At 40.8% G+C, this 15,673-nt stretch overlaps 1 protein-coding gene across 6 annotated transcripts in view; it reads right to left on the reverse strand.

The window, feature by feature from the left end:
• SEMA6D (semaphorin 6D) overlaps window positions 1-15,673 on the reverse strand; it is a 55,608-nt gene that overhangs the window by 12,701 nt on the left and 27,234 nt on the right. For 5 of the 6 annotated variants that reach the window (XM_032621945.1, XM_032621943.1, XM_032621944.1 and 2 more), the window contains exons 2-6: window positions 1,736-1,894; window positions 1,225-1,336; window positions 613-673; window positions 441-503; window positions 231-332 (exon numbers count right to left, since the gene is read on the reverse strand). In XM_032621945.1, the coding sequence (XP_032477836.1) occupies window positions 231-332; window positions 441-503; window positions 613-673; window positions 1,225-1,336; window positions 1,736-1,844 (447 nt within the window). In that variant the 5' untranslated portion in view covers window positions 1,845-1,894. Of the gene's footprint in view, window positions 1-230; window positions 333-440; window positions 504-612; window positions 674-1,224; window positions 1,337-1,735; window positions 1,895-4,858; window positions 4,915-5,694; window positions 7,063-15,673 lie in introns of those variants that run through there. The other variant, XM_032621941.1, reaches the window with a different exon arrangement.

A 15,673-nucleotide genomic window follows, 5' to 3' on the forward strand; every position in this document is an offset into this window, starting at 1 on the left:
AAAAGAAAAATAAATAGCTAGTGTCATATCTGTTCAATGTACATGTTTGAAGGCAATACTGCTTTATTTGCACTGAAATTCTACGGGAAGAATTCTGTCTTTATTCCTCCACAGCATTAGAGATAAAACAAATTACTGGGTCTATAGGAGAAAGGATTTGACGCTAACAACATTCCCATAAAGGAAGAAAAGTTGATTTAAAAAAAGCACATTGTATAAAATATACTTACCCTATAGTATCTACACATGGGATTAAAAGCATTGGTGCCACAAACAAAAACCATCTCATCGTTTCTCGGAACAAATACTTTAATAAAGTTGTGGCATTCATCCTAAAGAAAGTAACAATTACATTAACATTAGACATTCCATATGCTTACACTGTGGGCTCAAACCCCCACAGAGACTCAATCTAGTAGGCAGTTGTTTGTTTCACTTACTTTATGCTTGCCTTTCATAGCACAGTTTTCTCGATCCTGTTGTCTTGACCGCCATGTCAGTTTCTGTAACAATCAAGCAAACCAAAGTTCAATATTTTAAATATTGAGGGGAGAGGGACATTAACCAAGTTCTGAGAGAGTGCAAATAAATATGCCAACTACACTTGCTCACCTTGTTTGGTATTACTTCTGTTTTGGGGATTTCATTTAAGTTTACCGTATAAACTTGATCCCTGTTGGAAACAAGGCAGTAAGTCATATCATGTGAATACATAAAAGCGTTAAGCTGATTCTTATTTTATTTTTACAGATCTGCTTTTATTGCATTTTGGAGATCACTTGGATTTTCTCTGTCTCCAAGAAAGTCAACAAAGAGTGTTTTTTCATTAGTGAGTTGCTTTTATACATCACTGTGGTTAGGGAGCAAAGAAAGCTCTTCAGGCATGGGTCAAACTGCTACTTGGTGTTAGCACAGACATACTTCTAATATTTGCTTGAATAATTCCAAGTTAAAAAAAGATTAAAGAATGATTTTTTTCTCCTGCTGCTTTAGGAATAAAGAATGGTGCATGATTTCTTGATGGCAGTAATAAAATAAGACTGCGAAAGGTTTTTGCTATATTTTGTTCCTGGTACACAGCACTGACTCTTCCGGGTGAATATTTTTGGCTACTTGCAATTTTTGATCACAATACATATTAGTTTTTCATGAACTAGACACATTAATGCAAGCACCACAAGAGAAAAGAATTTTAATCTAATAAACCAACGAGAGGAAAATTACCTGCCAGCAATATAAAGTGTGTCTCGAATTTTCAACATCAGCTGAAAGTCCAGCCTATGCTGTGATTCATTGCCTGAAGGGCGTCCTCTAAAAACCGGATATTGCCTTGAATCTGCAAGTAAAAATGGGCTAAACCATCAGTCAGGATTACGGAGCTGAAGAATCGATATACAGCATTGATTAGCTGTATATACTAGTTGTAAAAGGGTTTTAACTAAATTCCCCTCTTAAGGTCTTGAATATGAACGAATAAAGGACAGTGAATGTCAGCAAATGGTCTTTTTCTTTTAACTGAAAACATATAACCTATATATGGGCTGCTTTAGAAAAGCACCTAACTAAACTGTCCCATTTTCTCCAGACACTAGGAAATGATTGTGGATAAATTAGTATGTAAAACATTATAAAGACATAAAACTCTCTCTCTTTTTCTAAAGATGAATATGCTTAGAAAATCAAAACCGAAAAAGCTTCCTTCTTAGAAAAGGAGAATGTTCTTTAGATCACTTACAGTGATAGTCAACAGTATTAAGGGGTTCATCGTCTTCAGGAAAGCTGACTGCTCTCAGCTGGGAAATCATCAGAAGCAGCATGTAGGCACAAAGCAGGAAGAACCTCATGGTGGGCCAAGATGAAATCAGAGCAGCCCCTCCTCAGAAATCCCACTTAGCTACGGGAAAACAGAAATAGTTTGGAAAGACCTCTATGCTGTGATGAAACTGTTTTGTCATTTGCAATCAGCTCAATTTTCACCACCAGCTCTCCAATGCCCCCCCTCCCATCAGAAAGATGGCAGTGGTGGAGGAGGTATCTCTGAAAACACAGGCCAAAGATGGAATCATGCCAAGTCTGATTAAAGCATCTGGTGAGCATATTGAAATTTTAGGCCAATTTGCAAGAGTTTTTGAGGTAACTACATATGTTATCACAGCAAAATCACCAGAACCACAAACAGAAATGCTGGTTGCTGATAAGAAGATGGGCAAAGTTGGGATTAGAATTTTAATTAAACTCCAGTCTGCTTCCCTTCCCCCATCCCTGAAATAAATCCAGTACAGCTCGTCTCTACCCCCTCCCCACTAAGATGCCCAAGCTGCCTCGAGAGTATCCAAGGAGCTATCAGTCCTGTTGCCCCTCACAGCCCCTTGAGGCCTGCCAAATTCCCAGCATTATTTAAGCCCTACCCCTAAATTCTTAAGTAGAACAGTTCCCTAAGCTTAGAAAGAACAACATGAAAGTAATGACACGAATGACCTTGAATCAGGGTGAAAGAGAATTAAAAGAAATGAAATGATTTCAGGATCAATCAATCAGAGAGGGGCCGGGATGCAGCAGCACAGCTGACACCAGATGACTGGGGAAGCCTATATTTTTACATAAAACCATTTGGACACAAACCAATACCCTAAGTATGCCTGTCCTCTTAGCTTTATTAAGCTTTAGAGCCATACAGGGCCTTAGGGACCATCTAGTTCAACCCCCTCATTTTTCAGATAAGAAAACTAAGACCTGGAAAAATTAAGGGACTCGCTGGATTTCATGGAGCTATTTAGGGCAAGATCAGAGTCCAGACTCACATCACCTGAGTCCCCATCCAGGCCTTTTTCATCAAATTAGATAATGAAATTAAATGGCTGGGTTTTTTTTTTTCTTAGAAAATATAGCACTGCAAAAAAATCTTTGGTGGGGGGGTAATGAATACACTCATTATCTTTACTGAAGGGATGTTTCATAGGTGTAAGCATATGTTAAATTTTAACAAGTTGTACAATTACACATGTGCAGTATATTGTATGTCAGTATCTCAACAAAGCTTACAGTGTTAATTGTACAATATTAACTGCAAAAATCTTTAAGTGTTATTAATTTATTAGAAAAATAAATTAAGGCCCTACTGGGCCAATGGGTATTTTTGCGAAACTGTAAAATCTCTGCTTCGCAACAATTATCACTCCTTCTTCAACAGAAACTGTCACTTAGAGCTACTATACTGAACAGTAAAACATTTAGCTTTAGCCTCAATCTCATATATCTAAGAACTTTAGGTGTGATCATGAGAATCACTTCAAATTCTGGGGGAGTACAGCCACTCAACTAAGTACTCCCCATGCCTCTTTCATCTTAATGTCAAAAACACAGATGTACACACATGCATTCTATACAACACTCTCAGTATTTGTCTTTCTAACTAGAGTAGAAGCCAAGTATGTATATGTGGAATGTAGAATCCTAGTTTTTCAAAAAGAGAGAAAACTATTGCAATACGATTTTTCTCAATGGACAACTAATCCAGCGGTAAGTTAACACGCTTAAAATACTATATCGCTTATATGTGGAATCTAAAAAAATGGTACAAATGAACCTATTTACAAAACAGAAATAGAGTCACAGATATAGAAAACAAACTTATGGTTACCAAGGGGGAAGGGGGACTAAATTGGGAGATTGGGATTGACATATACACACTATATACATACTATAAAATAGATAACTAATAAGAACCTACTGTATAGGACAGGAAACTCTACTCAGTACTCTAATGACTTACGTAGGAATAGAATCTAAAAAAGAGTGGCTATATGTTTATGTATATGTATAACTGATTCACCTTGCTGTACAGCAGAAACTAACACAACATTATAAATCAACTATACTCCAATAAAAATTAATTAAAAAATAAAAATAAAGATGCCCTGCAAAAAAGCCTGGAGGACTGGGCCCTGCAGCAGCCCTATACTCTAGTTGAAAGAGTGTGGACTTTGGTGGCAATGGGACTGGGGCTTGAATGGAACTCCACCACTTACCAGCTAATCGACCTGGGAAAGGTTCTTTGATCTCTCTTAGCATTAATTTCTATAAGAACTAAAAGCTTGGCACCTACAGCTTCTGAGCAAAGTTAATCTTCCTTGCCCACTTCCTACAGGACACCATGGATATGACCAAGTTGACCTTAACAATATGAGCAAAGTCTGGGGAAAAGATATCCTAAAATATTAAAGCTATTTGGCCAGTTTTTTTCCCCGCAAGTGGGTAGTTAGTTTAAAATACGAAACCACTGTCCTTAGAATAAATTTTACAACTTGAGCCTATTTATCAAACCTAGAGAAAAAGTAAAAAGCAATCACCAACAATCCTACCATCTCAACCCAACAACCGTAATGATTTCGTTCTAATCTTCTTGCCACACACACATATTTTCAATCATGACAAAATGACCTCTTTCAATCTACCATTTTTCCTGAAGCAGCACCTTCCTGTCTTGCTTTTCCACAGTGTTTTTCCATTTGTAAAGACCCTAAAGAAGATGTAGTATATATACATATACCACATATATATGTATACAATGGAATATTACTCAGCCATAAAAAAGAATGAAATAATGCCATTTGCAGCAACACGGATGGACCTAGAGATTATCGTTAAGTCAGACAGAGAAAAACAAATATCATATGATATTGCTTATATGCGAAAGCTATAAGAAAAAGATACAAGTGAACTTATTTACAAAACAGAAACAGACCCACAGACATAGAGAACAAATTTATGGTTACCAAATGGGAAAGGGGGGGGTAAATTAGGAGTTTGGGATTAACATATACACACTACTATATATAAATAAACAACAGGGACCTACCATATAGCAGAGGGAAGTATACTCAATATTTTGTAATAATCTATAAAGGAAAAGATCTGAAAAGGAATATATATATATGTATAAGTGAATCACTTTGCTGTTCACCCGAAACTAACACAATATTTGTAAATCAACTATACTTTAATAATAATAATAAAAAAAGACCCTAGACATTGAAGCAGTGTAAAAATATGAAATGTTGTCCTAGGAATTAAAGTCTGCTATTACATCAATCCCAAACTGGATGTTTCTGCTGGGTATCAGAGGAAAAAACCAGAAACACCAATGAATCCTAAAGAAACACAGAAATATCTGCATGAACCCAAGAAGGTAGTTCTGTGAATCTTTCTCCACTAGGACAGGTAACTGAATGGTTCACATTATGTGGGCAGAGCTTCCATGCCCCCGACAGCAAGGCGGGGAGGGGCCCTCACCAGGAAGAGTGTCTTTCACAGCTGTGATTCCAGCATTGAGACTGAGGGTGGAATCACTGCTGACTCACTGGCAAGCACCAAGCTGCTGGCTGAGCCATCATTTCCTGTAACTCATTCATCTGACACTGCAGAAAGCAATTTCTCCCTATACCCCACCCCTCACCAATCTCATCCTCCAAAAATAAAACCCCACCACTAATTACTTCCTGTCCCTGCATAAAGCTTTATTTAAAAAATTACTTTCAGATTTGCCACAGAACTTATAAATGGAAGCATTTAATGTAAAAACATATATCAAAGCAAAGCTGAGTAGGGGAGGTAAGAATCTGGAAATACCCAAGAAAAATGTACCAGGAAGGAGATTTATTTGCATGTAAACCCCTCAGACTACTTTGTTCTCACCTTATTTAAGGAAGTATCCCAGGATTCCAGGGCTCGGTGAAATCATCAAACCAGTTATGTGGAATGAAGGCAAGACATGAGGCAGGACAAAATGTTGGAAAAGAACCTAGACCTTGAGGTTAGAAAGATCTGAGTACAAACTTGCTTGTGCCATTTACTTCCTGGCTCTGGAACCTTGTTTAAGGTGAATTAACCCTTTAAACCTCAGTTTCCTCATGTGTAAAATAGGAATAATTACCTTTACTACCTCATAGGTTCTTCTGGGGATTAAATGAGATAATCTATACAAAACGTCTAACACAGAACCTGGCCTATAATAAATCTCTAGTAAATCTTATTGAATATTATCATGACTATTATTGTTAGATCTTATTGTGCAAAAGGGCCAAAAAAAAAAAAAGAAATATGTTTACTCTTTCATTTTGTACAGCTATTTATTTACAACTGTTTATGTATATCATCATAACAATAATAGAGGTATTCTTAGAGGATAAGGTACAGCTTCATAGACATTGATGCCTCCAAGAAGGAGGAGGGAACCACCTTCCTTACGTGTAAGCTTATAGTAAAGAACATACCTATATGAGGTTATTCCTTTCAGTGAGAGAGCAGGGAATCTGAGTAAGTATATTTTGGATTTTTTTTTATATGGGCTTCCCCCGTACATTCTTGATTTTAAACCTAAATATAATGAGGATAGCTCTTAAAAGGAGTTCAGAGCTGCCAAGATAGCCAGGGTTTGAGTGACAGAGACTATAATTTTTTACACAAAATGCTCAACATTCAAGCAGCAATTACTAGACATTCCAAGAACTAAGATTAAGAGAGAAAAAAGACAATAGAAAATAGGACCACAGGTAACCCAGGTATTAGAATTCTCAGATATAGTTTTAAAAAGTAACTATGTTTATTTTGTCCAAGAAAAAAAGATGACAAGATGAAGAATTTCACCAGATACCTAGAATCTATTAAAAAAGAATTAAATATAAATTCTACATCTGAAAAGCACAGAACTAAAGCTTAATAGATGTGTTTAGCAACATATTTCTTACAGCTGAAGAAAAGATTAGTGAACTGAAAGACAGGTTACTAGAAAATACCACACAGAAACATGGACAGCAAAAAGGTTGGAAAAAACAGACCAGAGAGTAAGAGACACACAGGATCTTGTGAAAAGATGTCACATATGGGAGTTCCTGAGAGTGAGCAGAGAGAGAAAAATGGACAGAAACAATAACTGACAAGATAATGGCTGAAAAACTGATGAAGGACCATAAGGCACTCATTAAAGGAGCTCTAAGAACTTCTATATACAAAGAGAAAACACACTTAAATATATCATAGTCAAGATGCTAAAAATAAAAATTTTTTAAACGTTAAAAGCTAAGATGGTTTACCTTCAAAGAAGCAGGAATACTGACGGATGACTTATCAATAGAAATGATGGAATTCAGTAGACCACAGAATGACATTTTTAAAGTGCTGAAAGAAATTACATTTCAAGCCTAGAATTCTATAATCGTGAAAATATTCTTCAAAAATGAAGCAAGATGAGATGTTTAAGATAAGAAAAAACTGAGAGATTTATTGTTAGCAGGCCCAAACTAAAAGAAATACTGAAAGGAAGTTCTTTAAGCAAGAGAATTTATAGGGTTGGTTAATACAAGTTCTTTTTATGGTTACAGAATAGTGGCCAAATTTGAAATTAATGAATCCCAGATAGAGAAATTGATCTATCGTCTGTCTCTCTTAAAGCTATATTAGTTCAAAGGAAATGAGAATTCAGAAATGCAGTATGCCTACTTAATTTTCTCCCCAGTCCAAAGAACCCAGAAAGAACCATGCTGATTTTAAAACCCTGGCTCTCTTCTGGAAATGCTACTTCTCAAAGAGGAGCTGTTTAGACTCTCATACTCTCCCTACACCTCAGGATCTGACAGTGGAGTTGCTTCTGCCCAGTTTCCCAGTATTTCTTCTAGACTTTGGGCCTCCATCCTTTAACAATAAAATCCTGTGCTTACTTGAGGTTCTGCCCCTCCTTTCTTTTTTTTTTTTTTTTTTTTTTTTTGCGGTACGCGGGCCTTTCACTGTTGTGGCCTCTCCCACTGCAGAGCACAGGCTCCAGACGTGCAGGCTCAGCGGCCATGGCTCACAGGCCCAGCCGCTCTGCAGCATGTGGGATCTTCCCGGACCGGGGCAGGAACCCGTGTCCTCTGCATCGGCAGGTGGACTCTCAACCACTGCGCCACCAGGGAAGCCCCCCCTCCTTTCTTTTAGCTGATAACTTCCCGGTCACTTTCTCTAAGAAAAACATTTCAAAGACTTTAGCAGTCCTGGTCCATGGTTCCACTCTTGGACTTATCAGCTGTAGCTTCTTCACCTCAAAAATCATGAAGTCAAGCACTGCATGACTTGATCCCCAACTTCTGTCCCTCTAGCTTGTTTGACTGCTTTCACCAGACTACTCTTCCTTCTCATCAGGGCCTTCAGTCTACTAACTGCTCTCCTTTCTTCTCCTAACTTCTAATCCATTATTCATCCCCAGTCTTGTCATACCACTTTATCCATGTTATACGGAATATTCGGTAGTCAACCACTTCAATAATACTTTTGCCTGTACTCTAGACTCCCTCATCCCTTGTTACTGTGTCAGACTTTCTTGCAAAGTTTCTACCTAGGATGAACACAGCCTTCTGCACCTTCCCCAGAGCAGCTGAGCTGCTGTAGGGAAGACAACCACAGTCTGCGGCAATTTGGTATGTACTAATGTCACAGAATTCCTGACCACCAACTACAACTCACACTATAAAACTGTGGGGATCCTATGTTTCTCTACTAGATTTGCCCACACCCCAAATCAGTAGGTTTAAACTTTCCCCATTCACCTCAAGGCCCTCATCTCTTCTCCCTCCTCACAGCTACTTCACGTAGAAAATAAAGCCATAAGTTAGGAACTTCCTCAATCCTTCCCCCTTCCCATTACCAAGAACATCAACCTATATGCTTCGTCATGAAGTTTTTCCTCCCTCTCTCCTGTTTTAAGAGGGTTTCACTCCCCAAGTCCCCTCTATGTGCTTTAAACCCAAACCCTTCTGTTTTTCCTGGAACAGAAAAAAAACATGGATTATATTCTTCTCTTCCGGCACGTTCTATAAATTTTTATTGCTTAAATATTATCCATCAGCACTTAAATTTGCCCACATCCCTCTCATCTCAAAAACAAAAAAGGTGAAAAAGCTGCTCCGGTCACCCCAGATCCTTCTCTAGTCACCGCCTATCTCTTTCTTTCCATTCGCAGACACTGACAAAAAGTTTTTCATTTTCATTGTTGTCATCTCCTCACCTCCCACTCAGTCTTCTACTGCCTCTGTTCTAGCTCCTCTTTCAATAAGGTCTTTTACTAAAAACACTGATGACCTCCAGGTAGCTCAATGCAATGGATACTTCCCAGTCCCATCTCATGTAATCCCTCAGTAGCTTTAGACGCAGTTGACTGTCCACAGCTTTTTTTTTTTTTTTTTTTTTTTTTTTTTAAAATTTATTTTTTTTTTTTTTTTTTATAAATTTATTTATTCATTTATTTATTTTTGGCTGTGTTGGGTCTTCGTTTCTGTGCGAGGGCTTTCTCTAGTTGTGGCAAGCGGGGGCCACTCTTCATCGCGGTGCGCGGGCCTCTCACTGTCGCGGGCCTCACAGGCTCCAGACGCGCAGAGCTCAGTATTTGTAGCTCACGGGCCCAGCTGCTCCGTGGCACGTGGGATCTTCCCAGACCAGGGCTTGAACCCGTGTCCCCTGCATTGGCAGGCAGACTCTCAACCACTGCGCCACCAGGGAAGCCCTGTCCACAGCTTTTTAAAGCCTTGACTTTTACCACATTCTTCTGACCTTTTCCTTACTTTTCTGTCTGCCCCTTGTTTGTCTCCCATTCATTCTGTAGATGCAACGAGAATGAGCTTTTCAGAATATAAACCCCATCATAGAATCTCATAATCCTTCAGGAACTTCCTATTACTCTTAGGAGAAAGTCCAGATCTTTGCGATGAGGCTTTAAGGCAGTTCCTGTTCTGAGTCCTGGCTCCCTCTCCAGCCTTATCTTGAGTCTCTCTCCCTCTTTACTCATGCTTCTACCACCCTGGCTATGGTTCTGGCCTCGGAATGTGTCATATGCTATCTACTTCCACCAAGCCTTTGCTCCTCCTTTCCCTCTGGATGGCCCTTCTTGCCTCCCATCCTTGGCCTTTTTAAGTCCTCCTGTAGTTCTTTAGAGCCCGAAGAAGAGTCAGTCCCTTGGGACAAGCAGGTCTCACAGTTGTCAATACTTGATACAACTGTGAATAAACTGTAAATGAAGGAAGAAACAAAAGAACTAGTCATGTGTCCTGAAAACTACCAGCTCTGCTAAATCTCTCAGGGCAAGATTAGCATTTTGGATTCCTGTCTGATTCAGCTTTACTTAATACTGTTAAACAAAACAACAACAATAACAACAGAGAGCAGCAGACCCAGGGAGGATGAGTACCCTAGGTTCTGCTCCCAAATAGCATTCATTCTTTTATTTGAGTGTGCTGTGAACTACAGGAGAGACGCGGGGTGGGCCTGGAGCTGCAGCAAAGGGCACCATTCACTCCACAGTCTATGAAATTCCAGGGGGCATTCTTTACACTGCAGTCCATGAGAAGGACGGCCCATGGAGTTACAGGAGTTATAGGTCTACGGCCTGACGGCCCCACATGACAAAACGGAAATGGAGCAATGGGTTTAAGTAGATTGAAGAAGAACAAAGAGAAGGAAGTTAATTGCTATTCCTTGGAACCTTACCAACACACGGAGGGTTGTCATTGAAGGTCAACTACAAAAGAGAAGTTTATGTTTATAGAGCATTCACGTTTCTAGATACTAGGCAGTGCGTTCTGTGGAGGGCTATGGATTTCAATCTATACTCAACATCAGTATTTAATGAGAATGGTGTGACAACCAGGCTGACAGCAGAACCTCCGGAGTATAAGAATGTGAGAGGAAGAGATGATGATACAGATTCCAGAAGACCTCTTAGCAGAGTTGGGGCAGGGTACTCTGGGCACTTCTCAGCAGTGTGGGTAGCTACTTACATCCAGGCTCACCAAGTGATTCTTGACTGATGGGAGTCTCTTGGGAGAGCATCAGCTCTCTCATTTAAGGAAGCTCTACTGTCACCCCCACTGCCACCATCCCCACCTTGGCCCGATCCTCTCCTGCACAAGGGCTTGGGGACCAGGGCACCATGTATGAACAAATATATCCTCCCTGACCCTGGGCCAGGAAGAGGTTTCTGAAAGGCCCTCGACTTTGAGACCCTTCCGCCCTCTGGGAACTTGGGTGCCCAGGTGAGAGGAAGAGGCTTCCTGCACTGTTCTGTTAATGACACTTTCACAACTTAAAACATTGCCCTCTGGCATGTTGAGGAAATGACAAAGCAGCTCTCTGACTCACCCCCCGACACAGCTGAAGCCCTGCTGACACACCAGAATCTGTAAGGATGTACATTCTGATGGAGCAGGGAACAGTCAGTCTGGAGGATTGGGAACTTGGAAGCATAAGGAATGTCAGGGCTGCTTCTCCCACTGACACCGGCAGCAGGAGAGGAAGGGACCAGGCACCAGTAGACCTGGGGTCATGGACTTTCTATGTGACCATGGACAGGAAACCTCACATTTTGGGCTTGAGTTTCTTCATGTAATAAAAGGGAGATAAAAAGAAGATGTGGTACATATATACAATGGAATATTACTCAGCCATAAAAAGAAACGAAATTGAGTTATTTGTAGTGAGGTGGATGGAACTAGAGTCTGTCATACAGAGTGAAGTAAGTCAGAAAGAGAAAGACAAATACCGTATGCTAACACATATATATGGAATTTAAGAAAAAAAAATGTCATGAAGAACCTAGGGGTAAGACAGGAATACAGACACAGACCTACTAGAGAATGGACTTGAGGATATGGGGAGGGGGAAGGGGAAGCTGTGACAAAGCGAGAGAGAGGCATGGACATATGTACACTACCAAACGTAAGATAGATAGCTAGTGGGAAGCAGCCGCATAGCACAGGGAGATCAGCTTGGTGCTTTGTGACCACCTAGAGGGGTGGGATAGGGAGGGTGGGAGGGAGGGAGACGCAAGAGGGAAGAGATATGGAAACATATATATATGTATAACTGGTTCACCTTGTTATAAAGTAGAAACTAACACACCATTGTAAAGCAACTATACTCCAATAAAGATGTAAAAAAAAAAAGAAATAGTCTATTAAAAAAATAAAATAAAAGGGAGATAAATTGAAAGTGTAGGAGTACTTTTTCTCAGAGTCCATGAGCTCCTTCTGAGGGCTGGAGGGCAGAATCCAACTTCCCTGCCTGCTCAGATAAACATCCTGGTGTAATACCCACCACTCCCACATTCTTTCCCCTCCACATTACCAGCATCTCAAGTGGCTCTCATCACAAACAGTATCTCCCTGATTCTGAGGCTGCCTCCTTTATCTCCCTGTCTCTCACCCCTTCCCCAGCCAAACTGCTTTGAAGAGAAGTCTCAGCCTACTGTCTCCATTTCCTCACATTTTATTCAATTTTTAACTCACTTCAGTCTAACTTCAACTCTTGCCCATCAATCACCTTACGGTCAAATCCAACTCAGTCCTCTTTTTTTTTTTTGGCCGCGCCTCACAGCAGCAGGCGGGATCTTAATTCCCCGACCAGGGATCGAACCCATGCCCCCGTGCAGTGGAAGTGTGGCGTCCTAACCACTGGACGGCCAGGGAATTCCCTCAATCCTCATTTTAAGTCTCCTTTCATCTCCCTGAAGTATTCAGTCATGGTGGTCCCTCCTTCAGATCTTGAAGCTCTACTTTTGGCTTTCATAGTTATCTCCTCACCTCTCCAGCTACTCCTTGTCGGCAACCTTCCCAAACTTGTCTGAACATGCCCACCCTTAGATGTGGTTCTTCATGGTTCTGTTCAGGCTCTTTGAAGATTCACCCACATTACACACACCTTCTTCACTACCACTGATTAATTGATGAATCCTCACTCCACATGCCCGGCAGAGATCATACGTCTCTGCTCCAGATCCAGCTTGCAACTCTCTTGCTAGCTATTTTGGCTCATAAAATATAGGCAACTTAAATTTGGAAGGTGCAAATCTGAACTTCAGATACTCTGTCTTGACTTGTACTCCTGCTAAATCCCCTACAGAGGGCAGGCTCTGAGCTCCAAGTGCTTGGGTTCAAATTCATGTACTATCACTTACCAGCCATGTGACCCTGGGCCTGTCACTTCACCTCTCAAAGTCTCAAGTTTTCACGCATAAAATGAAGATAATTTAAGCACTAATATTACAATGATTTAATGAAATAATCTGTGTAAAGCACGTAGCCAAACCCTTTGCACCTGGTAAGGATCCAACAATTACAATTATTATTATTATTGCTGTTAGTAATATTTTTAAGATCCTACTCAGTCACTGAAGCCTTAAACCTGGGAGTCACCCTAGATCTCTCCCCCTCCATCATCCTGTTTCCAACCTGTCAGTACATCCTGTTGATTTCTCTTTTAATTGTTCTAGAATCTACCCTGAACTGGTTTCTGCCCTCCTAGACTTTTAGTTTATTCTCCACAAAGCCACCAGAATAATCTTTTCAAAGCACAAATAGCATCATGTTACTTCCTTGTCTAAAAACAATTTTATGGTTCCCGAAGGCCTCTATGATAAGGTCCAAATTTATTTCCAGGATTTACAAGGTCCTCCACAATTTGATTCTTGCCAGCTTCTCTGTTTCAGCTACTAATGCGTCCCAATCTTCATCCCAAAGCAGTGTCTTCTACACATACTATTCTCTCTCAAAAGCCCTTCCTGGAAATTGTCTATTTATCAGATCAAAATGTCCCTGGCCTTTGCCCCTTTCCCATTCTTCCAACTACCCCAAATCCTGCTCCCCTGGGTGCTCTGTTCCCCTCAGGATGACTCACCATACCATGACACTGTGTAAAACTTCTATTACAGAACTCACCGCCTCATCATAATGTTCCTTATTTTCACATTTTCCCTACTAAACTGGGCTCTGCTCCAGATAGAGAGTACGCCGTACTTGTCCTCTTTATCCTTTGCATGAGGCACAGGGCCTGGAATGTAGGAGGTCCTCAGTCATTATGTAAAGGACAGAGAAAAAAAGAAGTAGATGGAGGCTGGACACGTGGCTGACTCAGCTGTGGGGGCACAGGTGCCACGGCTTGAACACCTCGTCACCATCGCCCCAAACACCTGGAGTCTTGGGTCTACCATTTCCCTGCAACAGCAGTAGCACACAACCCTCATCAGCCCCAGGCGTTTCCAGGGGCTCCAAATCTAAGAGGTTCTTGCAAATGGCAACAGATGCCTCCTTTCACACCCTCCCATCATTAAGGAACTGCTCTTTGATTGGAGGCATGGGCAGCACAGGCCGAAAGAGTAGGTGATTTCCGTCACCCCCCACTGAAATTCCGCCTCATTCTGCAGCTTTCCCAGAACAAGGAAAACTGAGCTGTTCCTGAAATTAAAGAGTGGGGTCTATGGAACTGACAGAGAAGGAAGTCTGTTGACTCCCCACTACCCAACAAGGAAAAATAAAATAAAAACCAACCTGCCTAATGGCTGACTGATGCTGGAGATTCTGCAATGGGAAATTCTTTTCTTTGGCTGACGGACTTTTTTTCCAGTTATAAAGTATGTGGTGCTGGAGCGTAACATAAGCCAGAAATCAGTATGAATACATTTGTAAGATCTTTCCTTGGGGCTAGATTCTGATAGAAGAGAAAAGAAAGAAAGGTGGCAGTAGACACCACGGAAGGCAGAAAAGGGCACACTGCAGGGTATGGAAGCCTGTTGTGTTCTTTATTAATGCCTTGCTTTTATAATCAATGTCTTCCTAAAAGTTGGGTCAGTTTTGTTTATTTTAATTGTATTTTACATGCATGAGGAAAGCTGGCTATTTAAAGAAGTTTTCTGAAAATTAAAGCAGCTCTTATGTCAGGTTTTCATTTTAAGTCTAGGTGTTCTTAAAGCAAAGCATACCAATATCTCCATCAGTAATGCTTCTGGTCAAATATTAATAATTCAGACAGGAGCTGCACTGAAAAGGAACTGAGCAGGAAGGGACAGAAAACAGGATCTAACCTGTGTCTGCCAAATTCTAAGCAAATCTGAAGAGGAATCCCAGAATTCCACCTCTGACTGGAACCACGGCTCTGGGGAGCATAATTCTAGTGACACCTTGCCTACCAGATTTTGCCTGTCCATCCTAACTCACGTCGGGTAACATTTTAAAGCTAAACTGACCTAGAAACAATCTTCATTTAAAGTGAAAATAACAAATGAAACTAATGAGAGGATGAGCCCCATATCTAAGCAGAGAGAATCTGCTACCCGGGCAGATGACAAAACACATCAACTTCTTAAGAGATCAAGATGAGGACTAGCTTTGCGAAAATATAAAATATGTTTTATATTTTGCAATTGAAAAAAAAAAAAAGAGAGAGAGAGAGAGAAAGCAGAAGGTTGCTGTGGCAGAAATGAATACAATGGTGTCCTTTTTCCAGGGAGGACTGCAGGGCTTTCAAGGCTAACTAGTGACAAGAGACATTAAAAGCTTTTCCTGTGTTATCTCCTCCACACGCGTGCTCCCTGCCAGGCTTGGCTGCTCTCCTTTGGCCTCCAGGAAAGGAACCGTTCTAGACAAAGGAAGGGCTCCTGGTTCCAAGGGATGATTGAGATGCCAAAGGACTCAGCCTGTCTTTGGAACATTGGCTTATTCTACTAGATCACCTGCTGGGGCTGCCATATGGCCTGCGCAGACATTCTGTTCAGGCTAATAGGGCCTGGGTCCATGCCTGGTTCTGCCCTCTGGGCTGGGATGACAGAAGTAGAGCATGCTTGTTCTGTGTCTACTGACTTGTCTGATGCCACCACTAT

This window comes from Phocoena sinus, chromosome 2 (genome assembly GCF_008692025.1).
Source record: "Phocoena sinus isolate mPhoSin1 chromosome 2, mPhoSin1.pri, whole genome shotgun sequence".
NCBI lineage: Eukaryota > Metazoa > Chordata > Mammalia > Artiodactyla > Phocoenidae > Phocoena > Phocoena sinus.